This window comes from Ictalurus furcatus, chromosome 22, assembly GCF_023375685.1.
Source record: "Ictalurus furcatus strain D&B chromosome 22, Billie_1.0, whole genome shotgun sequence".
Lineage (NCBI taxonomy): Eukaryota > Metazoa > Chordata > Actinopteri > Siluriformes > Ictaluridae > Ictalurus > Ictalurus furcatus.
Genome location: NC_071276.1, coordinates 10,519,254 through 10,537,253, shown reverse-complemented (window position 1 = coordinate 10,537,253; position 18,000 = coordinate 10,519,254). Strand labels below are relative to the sequence as shown.

General features: G+C 37.0%; 1 protein-coding gene across 1 annotated transcript in view; it reads left to right on the top strand.

The window, feature by feature from the left end:
- The window catches only part of adgrv1 (adhesion G protein-coupled receptor V1), a 119,981-nt gene extending 102,205 nt beyond the window's left edge, over positions 1-17,776 (top strand). Inside the window, exons 86-89 of the mRNA XM_053653934.1 lie at positions 6,658-6,779; positions 11,971-12,159; positions 13,890-14,064; positions 17,530-17,776. Coding sequence (XP_053509909.1) covers positions 6,658-6,779; positions 11,971-12,159; positions 13,890-14,064; positions 17,530-17,648 — 605 coding nt within the window. The 3' untranslated portion in view covers positions 17,649-17,776. The remainder of the gene's footprint in view (positions 1-6,657; positions 6,780-11,970; positions 12,160-13,889; positions 14,065-17,529) is intronic.
- The last annotated feature ends 224 nt before the right edge of the window (positions 17,777-18,000 follow it).

Here is an 18,000-nt window from a genome sequence, read left to right as displayed (position 1 = left end):
GCCATCTCACATGCAGAAGTAGGCAAGCTTGTGGTCAGGGCAACCTGTGTGCTTCTCTCTTCTTCTTAATCATCACTCTCTAAAACGTGCAGAGAGCTTGAGCCAAGGCTGCTCGATGTGCCCTGTACTATTGAAAACTGTTGAAAGAGCAGCTTTACCCTTGAGATGTGCTGATAATCCACCATTCCAAACCTTCTTTACCCTCAAAACAACTTCTCCATAACTGAGCAGTGATCTAGCCTTTGGGAAGGGATGTTCTTTGGGAACTCTCTGTGGAAATAATTACTGTATGACAGCCCTATTTAAAGATTTAATTTGCGGTTTAGAGTGAAAGTGGAGAGCTTAAAAAACATAGAAGATGTTTCCTGGAAGCACCCTAGACTAGCAGCAAATGCTCACCCTATCTTTGAGTTGTTTGTTTATGTCTAGCCTTCTGTAATGATCTGCAGCTTGCTATAGCTCCTAAAGCAAACAAAGAAGCAGAAAGGTTTGATTGTGTGAAGTGATGCATGGCATGCTAGAAACTTTTGCTGATGTTTACTGCAAGTATTGATTTTCTGGAAATTGGTGTTACTCAGAATTTCACAATTTCTTTAGCTTGTAATGGCCTACGAGCATCCTGTCCTTTGTAATAATAGCATAAAATCGATAACAAGTAGCCATATGATTGAAGATTAAAAAAGGGTTAAGTGTAATTAGCTCTAGTTTACAGAAGGAACATGCATGTTGATCACCATATGATCCATTTCCATTATAACTGCTGCCAGTGCTCTGTATGTGGAGTATACTGTTATCTAATGGCCCTTTTAGTCATCACACCAGAGTTGGGCGTTCTTCCAGTGTGTGGGTTAGTGTTCAAAATAAAGAACCATTAAAACCATAACAGTAGATAGAAAATTCATCATCTGTGGTGTTATGAGGAAGTGACACAAACGGATTTCAAATTAATATTAAGTTCATGAATAATGCATAAATAAAGTGTACTACATACTTAGATGGAATAATTAGAAATCAATGAATAGTTACTGAAAAGGGCACATACTGTAGATAAATACATAAATGTGTGTCTTCCCTGAAAATGCTCAGCATTTAATGCAAGGCTTTTAGAGATGTATTCCCTTCTGTCTTGTCTTCAGAAAGTGAGATGCATACCCAAATGGTTTGAGGACACAAGGGCATTATAGTTTTCTGGTTTTTGTCCTGTTGCTAGGTGATGCATTGATATATTTGTTTGGATCTGGGGTTGCACAATGGTGTAGTGATTTGTGTTGCCACCTCAGAGCTCCAGCTTCAAACTTGAGAATAAATTACTGTGTTTGGGCATGTTTTCCCCATGTCTGTGTGGATTTCCTCCAATCTATATAAAAAAAAAAATTAAAAAACATGCTGATAGGCTGATTGACTTTTCAAAATTTCCTGTAGGTATAAATGAATGTGTATGTGTGTATGCATGGTGCCCTGTGATAGACTGGTGTCCCATCCAGGGTGCATTCCCACTGATGATGATTGGATCTGAACAGATTCTGCTTTATACTCTGGAATTTATTCTGCCGCCTCTGTCAGATGAGCTGACATGCTTTGGATTCGCACCAATTTCTCCAATTTCTTCCTCATCCCATACTTTGGTACAAGATATGAGTATAACTTATGATTTACTGCGGTTCATGTACTTATCTATAGATTCTTCACACTATCTTACTGGAATGGTCTTGATAATGAATGTACAACAGCTGATGAAATCTAGTGCGGCTCTTGCATCTGTTGCATTCCTTGCCTGAAACAGCAAGCCTTCATCTGATAAAGAGGAACATACTGAAAGTTCTTTTCAGCTGTACCTGCTCTGGATGCAAATAACCTGTGGACTGACCTAACTTCTGACGTCAGATCAGATCAGATTGCTGGATGTAGTTTCAGGTGCTAACAAGCCAGGAGGCCGTCTAAGCCAGAGTTACCCTACATACCCCCAACCTTATTGTCCCTGCTGTGTTTCACAAAGAAAATACTTGTAATGCTATTAACTGCTATTACAGTTATGTAAGCGGAATCAGGTAACCAAGACAGTGTTTATGGCTAGATATCTATCTGAATAAAAGGGCATTTTTGATAGAGTAGACCATTTTTGATAGCAAGCAAAGAACATGTCTGTGTTTTTATGACTGTAATTGTACTTTGAACTGAAACTGCTCTTATCTGGATTTACAGTAACGACTAACATTTGCAGGTATATGAGAGAGGAAAAGAATGAAAGCGCTTAAGCAATGCAAAGTGGTGAATGTTGTTTCCCTAGCTGCTAGCTTAAATATTCATACTCTTATATAGTTTTAGATTCATTTTGATGTGATTAAAGCTAAATTGACTCAGTTTTTATGTATTCCTTGTGTAAAGGTTGGTTACTTTTTTACACAACTTTAGCTTCAGCATTAAACTCAGCTCTCAAACAGCTAGAAATATAGACATTTGACTCTCAGGTCAGGCATTTAATTTTTTGATTGCTTAAGACACATTCAAGCCAAAGCCATGTGTTGCTATATTCTATCTAGTCTGTTTGTCTTCTAGTGCTCAGAACACCATCTGTTTGAAATTACTCAACCATTATGCTTTTATGAACCCATTTAAGTGTTTGTATCACTCACTAAATGAAGTTGTTATATAATGCCGTTTCAGTGTAGTTGATTTTATTGATTTCCTTGTATGGTAGCAGCAAAATGGAAAAGGAAAAGCCAACAAGTCAACAGAGGAATCATTGGCTGCTTTAGTATAGAACATTCACGTAATCTACTGCATCTTTAACATGTTCAGTCATTAGCTTTTACTACAAACGCAGTAAACAGAACAAGAGCAATAAGAGCTCAGAGTGGATGGAGATATACAAAGTAACTGAAGCAAAAATGGAAAAAAAATCTAATGTTTACTGTTCAGTTGTCAGGACAAGTTGTCATCATTATATATCCTTGATGGCATCATTTTTTATTATTATTTTTGAGTCTCATTGTACCTTGCACTTTTTCTGGAACACAAGTTTTTAGGACTATGCACTGAAGACAATCTTTCAAGTTCATTGCAGGCACATGACGCATTGTTGATCATGGATCTTGATCTTGAGAAGATGACTTTTGCGTGACCCTGCGTTTCGTGTTTTGCATAACACTTCAGCAGTGTGTTATTAGTTTACACCAGATAAACAACAGGGCCTAGGGAACACAGTGTATGAAACATCTGCTCAGAAATCTTTTGCCGCCAAGAACACTCCCCATATGCCCGGCCTATGAAGAGGAGCAGGATGTCCAAATGCCACATCCATTCAGCTCACGTAACCAAACAGACAGATCAGAGTAATTGTTCATAGCAGGAAGAGAATCGCTGGAATCCTTATCTTGGTTGTTCTTCTACACTTGCTAACCTCCAACTTTTCTTGCGTATTACTTACCAGCACTTCTTCCTCCAGTTCTTCCTACCACTTCTTCCTGTTCTGGTAATAACACATCAGCATTTAATATCATAGAAGATTATATAACCCAGACACATTTCAGGCTGAGCTTAATCTGAAATCTGAATGAAGTGTGCAGTAGAGTATGTGCATTACTTCTTTTGCAGATGTCATTCTATTCACTAATGCCTTTCTTCATATAACTAAAAAAAACGAAAGTCATGGATTAAGTGGCATGCAGTTCTTTTGAAAAGCATCCTGTTTTATTTAGGAAAACCTTTTCACTACACTTGCCTGATCACACAGTTCTTCCTCCGCTCCCTCCTACAGAAGTTCCCATTCTTAGTAAAGAAAGAATCTGTAATACTGCTATTGAGAAGAGATTTATAGATAACTTGTAGAGCAGATCATGTAAGCATGAAGTCTCATGGGTAAACATGTTTTTTTTTAAGCGGCAGCTCTTGGGTCTGTTCTGTCTGTGTAGAGAGATTACTCCTCAGGGTTTTGGGAGCATGCTGCTCAGAGGCAGAGGCCAATTCCTGACCAAAAGAAAGGAATGTACTTATAGCGATGGCAAGCAAGGGTAGGCGATGAGCTAGGGAAGAAGAGATATTTTGGTGAAACGGTAAGGAAAGCAAGAAAAGGGAGGATGAGGGAAAGAGAAAAGGGTGATGGAAAGAGGTGGGTCAAAGTTTTGTGGAAGAAAACAGTTTGATTGACGTAAACAGAGGAAGAGAGGTGCATCAGAGCAATGGAAGTAACACTTCTGTACTAGCCCAGTGGGTAAACGCTGACTTTTGCAGCCTGTGTTCTCTGTCAAGTGAGGAATGTGTGACCTACGTTTCACATCTAGGTACACCCAGTATATCACCCAGTCCTTAGAGACAGAGACAGAACAAAAATTAGACAATGTTTACTTAATCATTTTTACTACTAGTTTCATAAATGTTATGTTAGCTATCTTGGAAACAAGCCAGTCACTTACATGTTGTACATATGTTCAACATACTCGTCTTTGAAAGCAAAAGGTTGGTCCCCCAAAAACTTTCAAAGAACTCTGGTAAACAGAATTATTGGATTACCTACACCAAGAGAGATAAATGATTTCTTTCAGATTAGATTTCTTTCAGATTTCTTTCAGATTTCTTTCAGTTCTTCTTTCAGATTAGGCACATCAGTGGGTAACTGCCTTTCCATTAGGATAGTCTTTATCTCATGAGCACAGAAATCCTGCCTACCTAAAAAGATAACTTCCAACTGGAAAGCACTGTATGAATTAGTCTATCATTAGAGTTAACATGTACTTCAGGCTCCATTATGATCAAAGTTTTCCAACCTGTTCCCGCCAACCCGACGGATCTTAATGCTGTTGAATTAGCTGAGAAACACAGCTATTACCAAAGCATATGACACTGTGTTCTGAAAGAAGCATAAGTGGTTCCTAATGTTATTGGAAATGGCAGGTTCCTCTCAGATTCTTTTTTCCAGATGAAAGTCATTTCTAATGGCAGTTGCTGTTTTGGGATGCATGTACAGTGTATCTGGAAAGTATTCACAGCGCTTCACTTTTTCCACATTTTGTTATGTTACAGCCTTATTCCAAAATGGATTAAATTCATTATTTTCCTCAAAATTCTACAAACAATACCCCATAAAGTAGAACAATACTTTCCGGATGCACTGTATGTACATTAGCGACGGGAATGGACTAACATATTTTCCATGCTGATTCAATAGTTGACTTTGGATTTTGAGTATGATACACATGCTAGGATAAGGCATTAGTGTTCCTAATTTTGGGATGCAGTTGGTGTAATAAGTGAACCACTGTTTTAATTTATTTTCTTCATTAGAGTTCATCATGATAGATTACATGGGAATAGACTGTGCTGTTATTCCACTGATAACCAACAGCTTTAAGCTACTAAGCTTTAGACATCTTGAAACAGTGAGGGTTTTTTGGACAGTGACTAAGAACAGATGTACCATGAACAGTTAAATAGTGAATTTTCACTCAAGCAGCTTTGCACTTTGAATATTTGAACCTCATTCATCAAAGGAAGCCATTGATGTGCAAACACAACCTATTTTGAGTTTTCAGAAGGTTTCAAATGCAATACATTGCAAATTAATGGAAGTAAGGGAGGTGTTCCAATTCAAATAAGGGTCAAAGTGGTTTTTGTGGGCATTGTTCATGGGGTTGTCATTATTCTGTGGTATTAAGTGTTGTTATGTTGTTGGGGTTTTTAATGAGGGGGAGAATGTAATTAGTGGCACTGTAGTATTCACTTCATTCTGTCATTAAATTCACATATAAAACAATGTTCAAGGAGTACGTCAGGAAGGTGAGGTAGGGCAGAACTCATATAACTATGGCCCAATCAACATTATCACAACATTATCCCATATGTCCTCCCAGTCCATATTGGGTGTGAAGTAACATGGATATAATACATTGATTGCAGGTTTTTGGCCAGAGGTTACTACAGGTAAGGGTAGTGGTATTTAGTGGCGGACGTGCATGTACTAATGTCATGATTGATCATTCAAAGTGTGCCTTTGCACGTAGTCTGTGTCACACCGTATCCAAGTCATCAGGTCACTGTGGTTCGTTAAGTGGGGCTGTTTAGTGAAGAGGCTTAAGCTAACAAGCATGATGTCAGGCAAGGTTCAACCCACCAATATCTTGACCTCCAGTTAAAACTCTAAGATACAAAGGTGCACAATTTTGTAGGAAACTAAGTGCTGATGTTGTGTTGTAATGGTAATAATTTAAAAAATATATAAAATAATATATATTTTTAACTTTATACAAATGCGTTTTTGATCTTTAACCAGTATGGCATCATTCACAGGCTTTCAGCTTACCTTCACTAAGACCAATTGAAGATGTAATCATTTGCTTGAAAGACTCCCCAAAATGCAGTTGATTGTCCACATTGGGCCAAGCCTCACAGCTCTTGAGTAAAGGCTTCTAATTAAGACTCTCTTAATAAATTCACTTGCCTTGCCAGCCGTCTTGGGCATCAGTCCCAGGACCATAAAAATACCCACTCATCTACTTTGCCAAAGCAGAGGATGTTGGATACTATGGAAAAATTGACATGCTAGGGTATTCCAGGCCAGTTTGCTGCACAAAGCAGTGAGCCTGTTTTTCCTGTATTGCATGCTGACTTGTCAAGTGTTTCTTTGTGTTTGTTTACAAGTGTGTCTTGGCTTCTGTTCTCCAGAGGTTCCCATGGTGTTGTACATGTATGCCTTGGTCTCAATGGTGTGTCTGTGGGCTGGCCTCCACATGGCGTACAGATATCTCTGGATGCTTATTCTCCTCGTTATTTTCAACATCTTGTTGGTAAGTATTATCCATAATCCATTATAAGCAAGGAACAAGCTGTTCTTAGCCACCTCTTCCCCTTTAACTTTGTCGGGTTGTCATTCACTCACCTGTAACGGTGTTTATCCATATTAAGCCACCAGTGATCTTTTCAATGCTTATTTTTCACTTCACATGTTAAGGGTACATGTAAAAAAAAAAAAAAAATTATATATTTTTTTTTAAAAAAAATGTAAGCCTGCCTAATTGCTTTCTTTTTCTAAGACTAGTAAGTCTAGTTGTTCTCTTAATTTTATTTATTTTTTTTTTTTTGGATGAGCTGGGAAATTATTTTTGTTGTGTAGTTCTCAGAATGACAGGCCTGCAATATCTTTAAGTTTGTAAAAGTTCATTCTTATCTTATCAGTTTATCTTATCTGTATTAATTTTAGCGTTGGTACCAAGCCCCAGCTGATAAAGCATTCTGCACAATGTCATATTTGAGAAGAATTATTACTATACAGTACTATAGGGTAGACTGATAAGACATAGTATTTGTCAACACCTGATTGAACTGCAAACCACCAGTAAAACACTGTGAACAAATTGTCCCTATCATTGAGACTACATGTGCAAACTCATTTAAACCTGGCCTATATCAGAGCTAAGTAGCCAAAATACCTCCTTACATCTTTTAGCCTATCGATTTTTCTGTGGCCCACTGAGGGCTCTTACATAATATTGATTCCTTAAGCTACTGCACACAGAGTGAGTTTTGCAATAATCCTTATATAAGGAGTAAGTCGATTTAAGCAGTTGTCAGCAGTATCTACAGGTGAGTTTCAGAAAGAGGAGGATGATAAGACCTATGCTGAAATGGCATGTTCTTCTTTACAGCCCTCTAATCAATATCTAAACAATTCCCATCATACAATTTACATATTTGATCAAATAAAATTGCTCCATGGTTTTAAATATGATGTCATGCAAGCAAATGCAAGACTGCAACAAAGATACAATATAAAGCAATGACTATATACACAGATTAGGCTGGCAAACGACCAATAGACAGGTCAAACAAACTATATAAAAGTGAGTCTGATAATCTTCACCATCAGAAACAGAATGCCAACATCTGTCACCCTTATACTTTTTTTTTTTTTTTTTTTTACAATCATATTTCTTAATTTTTCATGCATTCTTTTCTCTGAGTCATGCCTCATTCGGACACCGTGCATCTGGAACAGAGCGTGTCAAGGGAGATTTATCCATCACTAATGATTACCTAAAAAGCAAAGTATTTTACCCAGATCTGTATTAGAGCACTTCAGTTCATTAATTAGAAAATACACTTAAAAAAGGCATTGATAAAGCTACAGTAAAGAACAAGGCAACTAATATTATTGGGTTAGTAGGGTTTAGAGGAGTGGTTAAAGAATACTGTAGACACTGTTTGTTATTTGTTATATTACAAGAAGCTGTCTTTATTGTATGTCTGTTATGTGGTAATGCTTCATGATGTGAGTTTGTAATTCATTTTGACTGATCATTAGCTAATCACAAAAAAAACAGGTATTAAAAGTTATTTATAACCTTATTCTTGATTCTGATTGTTCAGAAGGTGTTGATTAATTATCAGCCGGGTAAATGTGAGGCAGTGAGTGTGCCATAAATGCTTCATTCTTCATTGCACAACATCTTTGAAACATCTTATAATGTTTACCAGCTGGCTATGTTATGAAGTGATAAAGTAAATTAAGAGTACACAACCTAATGAGCAGATGTGAATGCACTGTGCCTTTATCACAAAGGGAACTGATCAGCATTGTGGTATTATGGGATGCTGTCCTGGGCCTCTCACTCACCCTGTTGATAAATAAGACCTGGGTAAACTCACGGTAGTCATTTTTGATGAATGTACTCATAATTAATAAGTCAGATACTTGATCGTGTTCAAAAAGCGATAATTATTTTTATACCAGCCTATTTTTTTGCACACACACATACACACACACACACACACACACACACACACACACACCAGATGGAGACAGATGGTGTCCATCTATAAATGCAGGTTTATCAGATTTTGGGATGGATGAGTCCAGGTTTACTCTAAGATTGCTTTGGGACAGAGGGCAGAAAATGATGCATAATAGGTTCTAAGTATACTAACACCTACAAACCTAATTTACATTCAACAAATTTTTTATATTCTTCCACTTTTAGATCAAGTGTATTTAAACATAATGTAATATACATATATATTAATAATTTTATTTACACCATGCTGTGTGAATCCATGATTTTCTAGTACAGAATTTCAAATAGTAATAGCTTGTTGTACAGCTCTATCAAAAAGCGTACCAGTATGCAGAGGGTTGCAGCAATGATGCTGAAAGCAAAACTACACCATTAAGCCATAACATGAGTCAGAGCTCAGACTTTTGGCAGCACAATCGGGACCTACACAATATTAGGCAGGTGGTTTTAATGTTAAGGCTGATCCGTGTATACCAGCACATTTGTTTTGTCTTGTCTGGCAGTTTTCTTAAACCTACACATGCAAAATGTCTGCATGGATGACTAAACAGACGCATGCACTGGGTGGACTGAAATATGAGGAATGTAGTGATTAAAAATATAGATCAATCTGCTGCGCAAACACTCAAAACAGACTGAAGTCAAACCATTTATCTTTGACGTGTTAAAGGATTAATTTGCAGTGTAGCTATGTTAGAGGCATTTCAACCTTTCAGCAGCTTTGCCACATTTGTATTTTTCAGTTGTTTTTCTTGCTGCCATTGTAGCAGTTTGAGTCTGTTTTCAATAATCTTCACTTCACTTCCCCTCTCTTTTCATGGACGCTTTTTTCCGTGACGCCGATTTTCCATGTTGATCTTGTTGGTCTTTGTTGTGTCCCCGTTGCGTTAACTGTAGTAGGTTGTTTAATGGTGCTGTTCTGTCTGTTAGTGTTTAGGCTTTCACGAAAGAACACCTACGAATTTGTGCCAAGTGTTTTGTGTGTCATGTTGATGTGAGTACAGAAGAAAGTATACATATGACTATACAGTCTGTTATTCTTTCTTGGTCAGTGACAAGAACTTGAATGGAGTAATTTTTTTGCTTGAAATAATCATTTTTGTTACGTGTATGTGCGTTGTGTTTGCTTTTTCTGTTAATATTTCTTCGTGGTATATCTGTTTTTAGCAATAATGGGATGTGAATGTGTTTCGATTCAAACAGGAAATAGTCATTTTAAAAAATGTATACGCATTCCTGAGCCTTTAATTAATCAAAGTGGTAGTAAAGGGCACAGATGCAGGTTGCAATACATCTGTTTTTCCCTCACAGTATCTCATTAGCAAATTTGGCCCTGACAGAAAAAAATCGCATGTCCACACCACATTTCCATCTCTTTCAACACTTATGGCCAGATCCAGGACGGAAAATGTCTCGTGATAAATATGAAGATAATTAAATTGTCGTGGCACTATTTACATGGCCAGACTCTTTGCTTTGTCAGTAAACTCTGTAGCATGGTTCATTACCAGCATAAACCAGGATTTTGAGTGATGGAGCACGTGGCCACAATTAGATTTCCTTTCCTATTTTTGGGCTCGAATAGATCCATAGTTCCATCTTCATTGGGCTACTCATCCTGTTATTACTGACGTGAGCACTGTGTCAAAAGGATATGTTTATTACACTATTGGTATTAAATTAGCAATACACGTTTATCTTCTTGTTTGTTCATTCATTAATTTACCTTATTGTATAAGTCCCTCTTACTCAATCGATCTCGATTGTCTCTTACTCTTCCTATAAAAGTTTCTTTTGTGTCCCGTTTCTGTACTCACTGACCCATCAGCTGGATCTGGAGACTCGGTTAGATGACACACAAGGGTAATTAAGCATGCAGCGATAGCCTCTAGTCATTTGTGTGCTAATTTGCTTGGAAAGGACCTTTGATTATGCTCCACTCACCTCATCATACACCATTCAGCAGAACTTAGCAGCCATTTATGGTCCAGTAAAATGGGATAATGCAGGGCTACAAGTGTATTCGCTCTGGATTACCTAGCGCCTCATTTGTGAGGACATACACACCTGTGTGTTTGTCTTTCCTGGGCTGGAAAGAAGAAAATAGTATCCTATTATGTGTTGGTGAGAAAAATCTTAATGGTTGCTGACTCTTGGGGGGAAATACATCAGTTGAAAATCAGCAGCCAAAATATACCTGCTATTAGTATCAGGCCATTGTTTCCACCAGGAGAAAGTCTATCTAGTGATATTAAATATTAGCTGTTTGATGTGTTTTCAGTGCTTTAACTGGGCACTCAGTAGAGCACATTTTAAGACATCCTTCAGAGAGGGTTTCTGTAGAACTTTTTTACGAAGCTAAGAAACTTCATAAAATATCCAAAGAACTACAAGAACCTTAAGAGTATAGGCCATACCATACTCTCTGTGCCAAGACTAAAACTACTTTGTCTGTCGTTACTTTAAATTCAACCATATATGCTATAGAGCCTTTCTCTATCAAAGAGGGTTCCTAGTAGAAGCTAAGGAATCTGGAGTGAGCTGAACAGGTTGCTGTACTTATTAACAATAAAGGTGGAAAAATGCAATTGAAGATCAAGGCTACCAGGAATTGGAAACATTGTTCTGTAACAGCTTCATGGGACATCTCTTGCAACATCTTTTATATTCATCATATACAGTACATTTGAGCCCATAGCCCATTTTGCCTTACATCTTTCATGGACTGGGTTTGTGCTCTGATGTTTAGTGGTAGTGAGGTATTTTGCACCTGCATGAGCTGCCTGATTATCAGTTCAGTGCTACTGTCTAAAATGATGTGCAAACCATGACCTTCCCAACTAACTATTATGTCATGCTGATGGGAATGACGTCATTCTGTTGCAAAATCTTGCGTGAGGAATTTCCTGACTGTGTGATTTGCAGTCTTTGCTCTCTAGCTGCAAGTCAAATATGGACCGTTCCACAGATGGTCTTTTGAAGACGATTTACAGTGACTTTGTGAAATAAACTATGCACCATAAGGTGAAGTTTAACTAGTTAACTCTGTGTCAGTGCTCAGAATTGTGTATATACTGAAGTTATTACTGTAGACAAGCTTATAGGATCTTTAAGGGAAGTCTTTAAAATAAGTATTAAAAAATCCGCACTGCTTTGCACATTTTAATCTGTTACTTTGTGTCCGCAGGGCCTGTACGTGTTTGCGGTCTACTTCCTCATGCATAATCAGCTGTGCTGGCCTGCCAAGGCAACTTACACAGTGGAGATGAACGGCCATGATGGTGCCGACGGAGTGTTTCAGAGCAGCGGAGCAGCCACAGTGGGGGGAGGAGAGATCAGCAAGTCTACACAAAACCTCATCAGTGCCATGGAGGAGGTGTGCGAATTCATTTATCATTCAATTTAATGGATATAATGAAATATATTTATATTAGTATTGATAGAATTGCAAAAATTCAGTGTAACTTACCAGTAATGGCACTGATTGGCCATGGCTAATTATTTCGATTTTACTACCACTGACAACAGTCCATTATCCAAAATACAGCTGGACACCGGCTGTTTTATTGGATACACACTAAAATGGTTAGTTAAGTTTGTTGACCAGATATCTGACTCTGCAATCGGCTCTATGTCAAATGTGTGATTGAGTTACTCAATAGCTCAGCCACCCAGAAGGTCTTGATTTCTATGTGATTTGTTGATTTCAGTGTAATTTTCTAATTATGTTGCTGGTAAATTGCACACGCAATGCCTTTTATCCAGGTCCTGAAGTCCTAATCAGTGGATGAGCTACCTTGGCATCTATTCTGTCACTACAGAGAAAAAAAAATCCTGATTAGATCATTGTCCTTTCTGTGTCAAGATTTTAACCCTTCGTTTTCAACCAGAATTTAACTATGCAATGAAACACTGCCACTACAATATTTCATTGGTTAAATGAGCCTCATTATTCTGTCATTTTCCTAGCAGTGACAGAAAACCTTGGGGATTTCCCTCAGCTTTTATTTTCAGTTTGTTTCAGTTGCATGTTATTTACAATGCAGATTTTATCAGAAAAGTTAAATGATCCAAGCGCCAAAGTGTCTGTCTATGTATTTGTGTCATCAGACACCTATTTATCACTTCTCAGGAAGTGCCTCTTGGCATGCTGGAATTTTGTTTGCTTTCAGAACATGAAAACACACGCACGCACGCACGCACGCACACACAGAGTCCCTTACTGTAAATCTCTAGGGAATCGAAGCTGCTAAAATCATGATTACTCAAAAATAAAAGTAAAGAAGCAACCTTCCCTCACTGAATTATTTCATTTTCCATCACTGAATTATTTCATTTTTCCTTTACTGAATTGTGAATTATGAAGTCAAAGCTTTGAAAAAAAAGCGCATTATATTATTATATGTTAGCGTCTGAAATTCTAACAGGTATTAAAGCGCTATGTGGATGATTTCTTTGGTGGTATATTGCAGCCTCATAATACAAGTATCCAGACTTGGTTCAAATAGCTAGTCTAAAACGGTAGATTAGACTTGAATGCCTGACTAATCCTGTTCCATTCATAAAAGTACAAACTCTAGGTTATCGTATCCATCCTAGAGAGAAGCCAATGTGATGGGTGGTGGAGTTGAGGGCTAGCTTTCTGTTTAGCCATTATGAAAGGATATAATAAATATGGCAGCGCCTAATTTGCTTAGCTTTGGACAAGCTGTCCTGATTATGCTATTCACTTACTGGTGCCTGGGACATGGAACAAGTGGAGTGGCTTTTGCCTCATTTACTGCCAATGCTGCCACTTCCTTAGTTTGACAAGTAGAAGTGAAGTCATCAATATATAGAGACTCATAGAGAGAACTCATTCTCTATTCACTTCACAATACTGATCGCTCACATAACTGGCAGAGCCAGTGTGTACACCCAGTAGTTCTCACTCTGCTGATAGGTAGCTATAAAATGTTTTTTACTTCTTCTAGTGTGTATGTTTTATAAACACTCTAAATTCCATTTAGTTGATGGTGTCATCTGCAACCCTTAATGCTTTACCTGGAGACAGAACGTAACAGGAGGGTTAATAGATAGTATGTTTGTATTTCCCTTCTGCTCCAGATCTCGGCAGACTGGGAGAGAGCTTCTTTACGGCCTAGTATTGAACCCAGCGGTGTGTTTAAAGAGGCCCCTCAGAGTGGCACTTACCCCCCTGAAGGTGGCTTCGTTAACACAACTCTCGTCCAAGATGAGGAGTCCCAGGAGTTTGATGACCTTATATTTGCCTTAAAGACCGGTATGATTTCCTCCAAAAGCATCACATACTACATTGTTGTACTTTACTTTTTGAATAACATTTGACATCAGGGTTATTCTCTCTTTGCCTCTGCAGTGTTGCTGATATGTTAGAGTACTCCTCTTAGTAAATAAATCTTGTGTTGACATTCAGTTTAGCCAGTGTGAAAGTCAGTGGGGGTCTGCCTTCAGTAATTTATTAGATTAATGGGATACTGTGCAACTCTGTGATATATTATGGTTCAGCTTCACTATTTCCCCATAATGGAGTAATTACACTTTGCCCAGCAGGATAATACGCCTTTATAACTGAGTATGTGCACATTTAATTTTAGCTCAGGATGTACACAGTATTTATTTCTGGTTACTAAAACTGTTTCTGCATATTTTAATGTACAATGTTAACAAAATTGCAAAGACTAAATGTTTCTTAATGCCAGTTAGCAGCTTGACCTTTCACCAGTTCATCATTTGAAGTGCATTTAGCCCCATTTAAAGATGACTGCTGCCTGAAAATCAAGGAGCCATTTGATTGAGTGGCCTGGAGGAAATCAGGCTTTACCTTTTCAACGGTTAATCCAGCAACCCCATCCAAATTATTTCTCCAAGTCTGCTAAATAAATACGTGTTGAAAGCAAGACCTGAAATGTTTTGACCTGAAATGAATAATTTCAGATACAGGTCATATATCACAAAGCTTCTAAAATTGCACATCTTTCATGTTAATATTCAAATAAAGTTCTATGCCCTGTTTCTGTCTCTCTGCATGAGCCCTCATGCAAAGATTTGCTTAACTGATCAGCTAATTTAGCTGGTGTTGAAAGCTTTACAGCTTTTAGACCATTCTATTATCAGTTTTATATAAACCCTGTTCCAACAGTCATGTCAGAAGCTTCACCAAGTCATCATCAAAAGCAACAAAATATTAAAACATATTTTAAACAGGATGATTAGATACTAAGATTTATGATGATAGATCTTGTTTTGCAGATGTTCCACAATATTAAATGGAACTATAAATAGTTAAAAAGTATGATGTTCTTTAATAAATGAAAAATTGTTAGTGTTGGTGATTTGCTGTAGTATAAGAGGAATAAAACACTTGGTGTCAGGCCACATCACACCACATGTCATGTAATGATAATGTTTGAATAACAGCATGCCCCTTCATGTTTATTTCCTTAGTTAATTGAGAGAGGAGACTGTCAAACTCAACTAAGCTGTATTCTAAGAATTTCTATGATCTATTTATACTTGCAAAGACCATCTTCTCGCAGTTGGAGAACTGGCCTTGAGGAAGTCTGATAATAATTTAGACCAAGAACAATATGTGATTTTTGTTACTATCCTAGTTACATAAAATACTTTATCTGTAATTCATGTCTAGTTAGGATACATGCACAATTCAATGTCTTCGTAGAAATATTTATAGCATCATGCGTTATAATGTAATTAACCTGTAGTGAGATTTGTGTTACTTTTACTAGAAATATATATAATATACATTAACCGAGAGCGAACCTCTGAGAGGTCAGGGCCCACATGAGTAATAATATTAATCATATTGTATATAATCTATATTAATTTAATGTAATAATAATGTGTATCTTTTTTTTATATAAAATTGTTGCCTAAGCAATCACAAAGAAGAGCAGAGAAAAGAAGAGCCATAACTTTATGCAAAGCGATTCAAGAGTCATTTGTAGTTTCACTCATGATGTGTATGTAGTTTCACTAGTTTATGTAGTCTATGTAGTTTCACTCATGATTTATATAACAGCAGAGTAGTGAAAAAACAGTTTTTGACAAAATCCAAGATGGTCAATAGGAAGTACACTTGAATGTCAGATGTTGGTGTGCATTCACTTGAGCATACTTGGGGGAATTATAGGAAAAATGAACTGTGAATTTAGCTCAAATTCTTCAAATGGTATAAGGGAAAAAATTTTAGATGTTACAGTTCTTGACCACAAGGTTGCACAGCCATGAAACCTCTTGGGTATATTCAGGTTGTCCTGAAGATATGTTTCATGATCCTGGAGATTTTTTGTGATGTTTATGTATTTGCATTGCTGAGATGCACCCTCACATCCTGTTTTTTATTGTTGCATTTGCCAGTGAGTTACAGGAGAATGGTTTTGAATATGAAAATTTCTTTGATAACTTTTGTTCAGACAGCTCTCAAGATGATGTGAGCCCAATTTGGTGAAGATTGGACAAAATTTGGAGGAGGAGTAGCAAACAGCTCAATTAAATATAAGCATTTTTAACATGTTATTGTAACTTTTTTGTTACACTAAATTTGTTGCATAGCCTGAAGCTGCCTACCAAGTTTTGTGTCAGTGCACAAAGGCATTGCTGAGATACAGCCTCACAACCTGTTTGGTGGCTTTACTAGTCAGAGTCATTACGGACAAACTGTTTGGAGTATTCAAAATTCTCTTGATAACGATGGTGAGCCTTTCTCTGAAGATGACATGTGCCAAATGTGGTGATGATTGAACAAAATCTGTAGGACAATTAGCAAAAAAAAAAAAAAACTGTTTTTGACAAAATCCAAGATGGTGGAAAATCTGTTTAAGCAGAAGTTGCATCATAGGGAATCCAGGGATGCCTAGCTTTTTAATTTTGGGCACACAGTTCAAAAGTTGTAACTATAAACATACTTCCAAATTAGGCCCAAATTTGACCCTGTATTGGCACTAGATCGTTGGCAGCACTTGGCCCATATTTGGTCAGAATGTTTTTTAGACCCTCCTCAATCAGTATTTTAGACCCTCCCCAATCAGTGTTTCACAACAAAAATTTCACAACTTTTTTCCTGATGGTTCTTTGGGCTGCCTTAGACACCCTAGCCAGAAGAAGAAGAAGGTAGAATAACAGTGGGGTGCCTACACACCTTTTGTGTTTGGCCCCCTAAATAATAATCAATGATAGGGTGGTGTGATGATTATTTTCCTGTACCAGCATGTCTCTAAACATTTTATTCCTCTTATATAACAGCAATTTGCCAGTGATCACATTTTTTGTTAATTAATGAAAAACACAGCATACTTTTTTATCAGTTTATAGTTACATTTAATTTTGTAGAATTGCTGTGAGACAAGTTAGTTCCTCTTTCTAATTATACAAGTTCTTCCTCTTGACTACAAATAGCTTTTACAGAGAATGTACAAAGCACTGATATATACATATACAGTACATATACAAATACATATACATGTACATATACAAATACATATACATATACATACACATACATAATGAGCCATCATAATGATATGTGTTTAGTAATGGTGCCTTTGTCATTACTGGACAGGTTAACTGTATACCTACAAAGCACCTGTATAGTTGATGGACCTGATAAAATAGCTAATGACTGTAGTTGCCATGAAGTGGCCACTGAGTATGTGCGCGGATGTTATATGATTAGCTCTTAACACTATTTATATGACAAACTCCACAGGTTCTTGTCTAAACCTGAGTGACAGTGAGTCAATCCACGGCAGTCATGATGGCACAAGCGTGGCCAACTCCCAGATTGTTGAGCTCCGGCGCATTCCCATCGCAGACACACACCTGTAACCTTGCTGCTTTTATACTGAATCCATATGAACCAGCCAGCAGTATTTTTGTACTGGTACCAGCTTTGCACTAAATTTACCACAGTTTTAATTTCTCATAGACTTTGAGCTGTTTTTTATACCTGGAGTTTTGTCAATACTTCTGATCTTTTTATAAATAAATATATATATATATATATATATATATATATATATATATATATATATATATATATATATATATATATATATATATATATGTATGTATGTATGTATGTATGTATGTGTGTGTGTGTGTGTGTATATATATATATATATATATATATATATATGTATATATGTATATATATATATATATGTATATATGTATATAT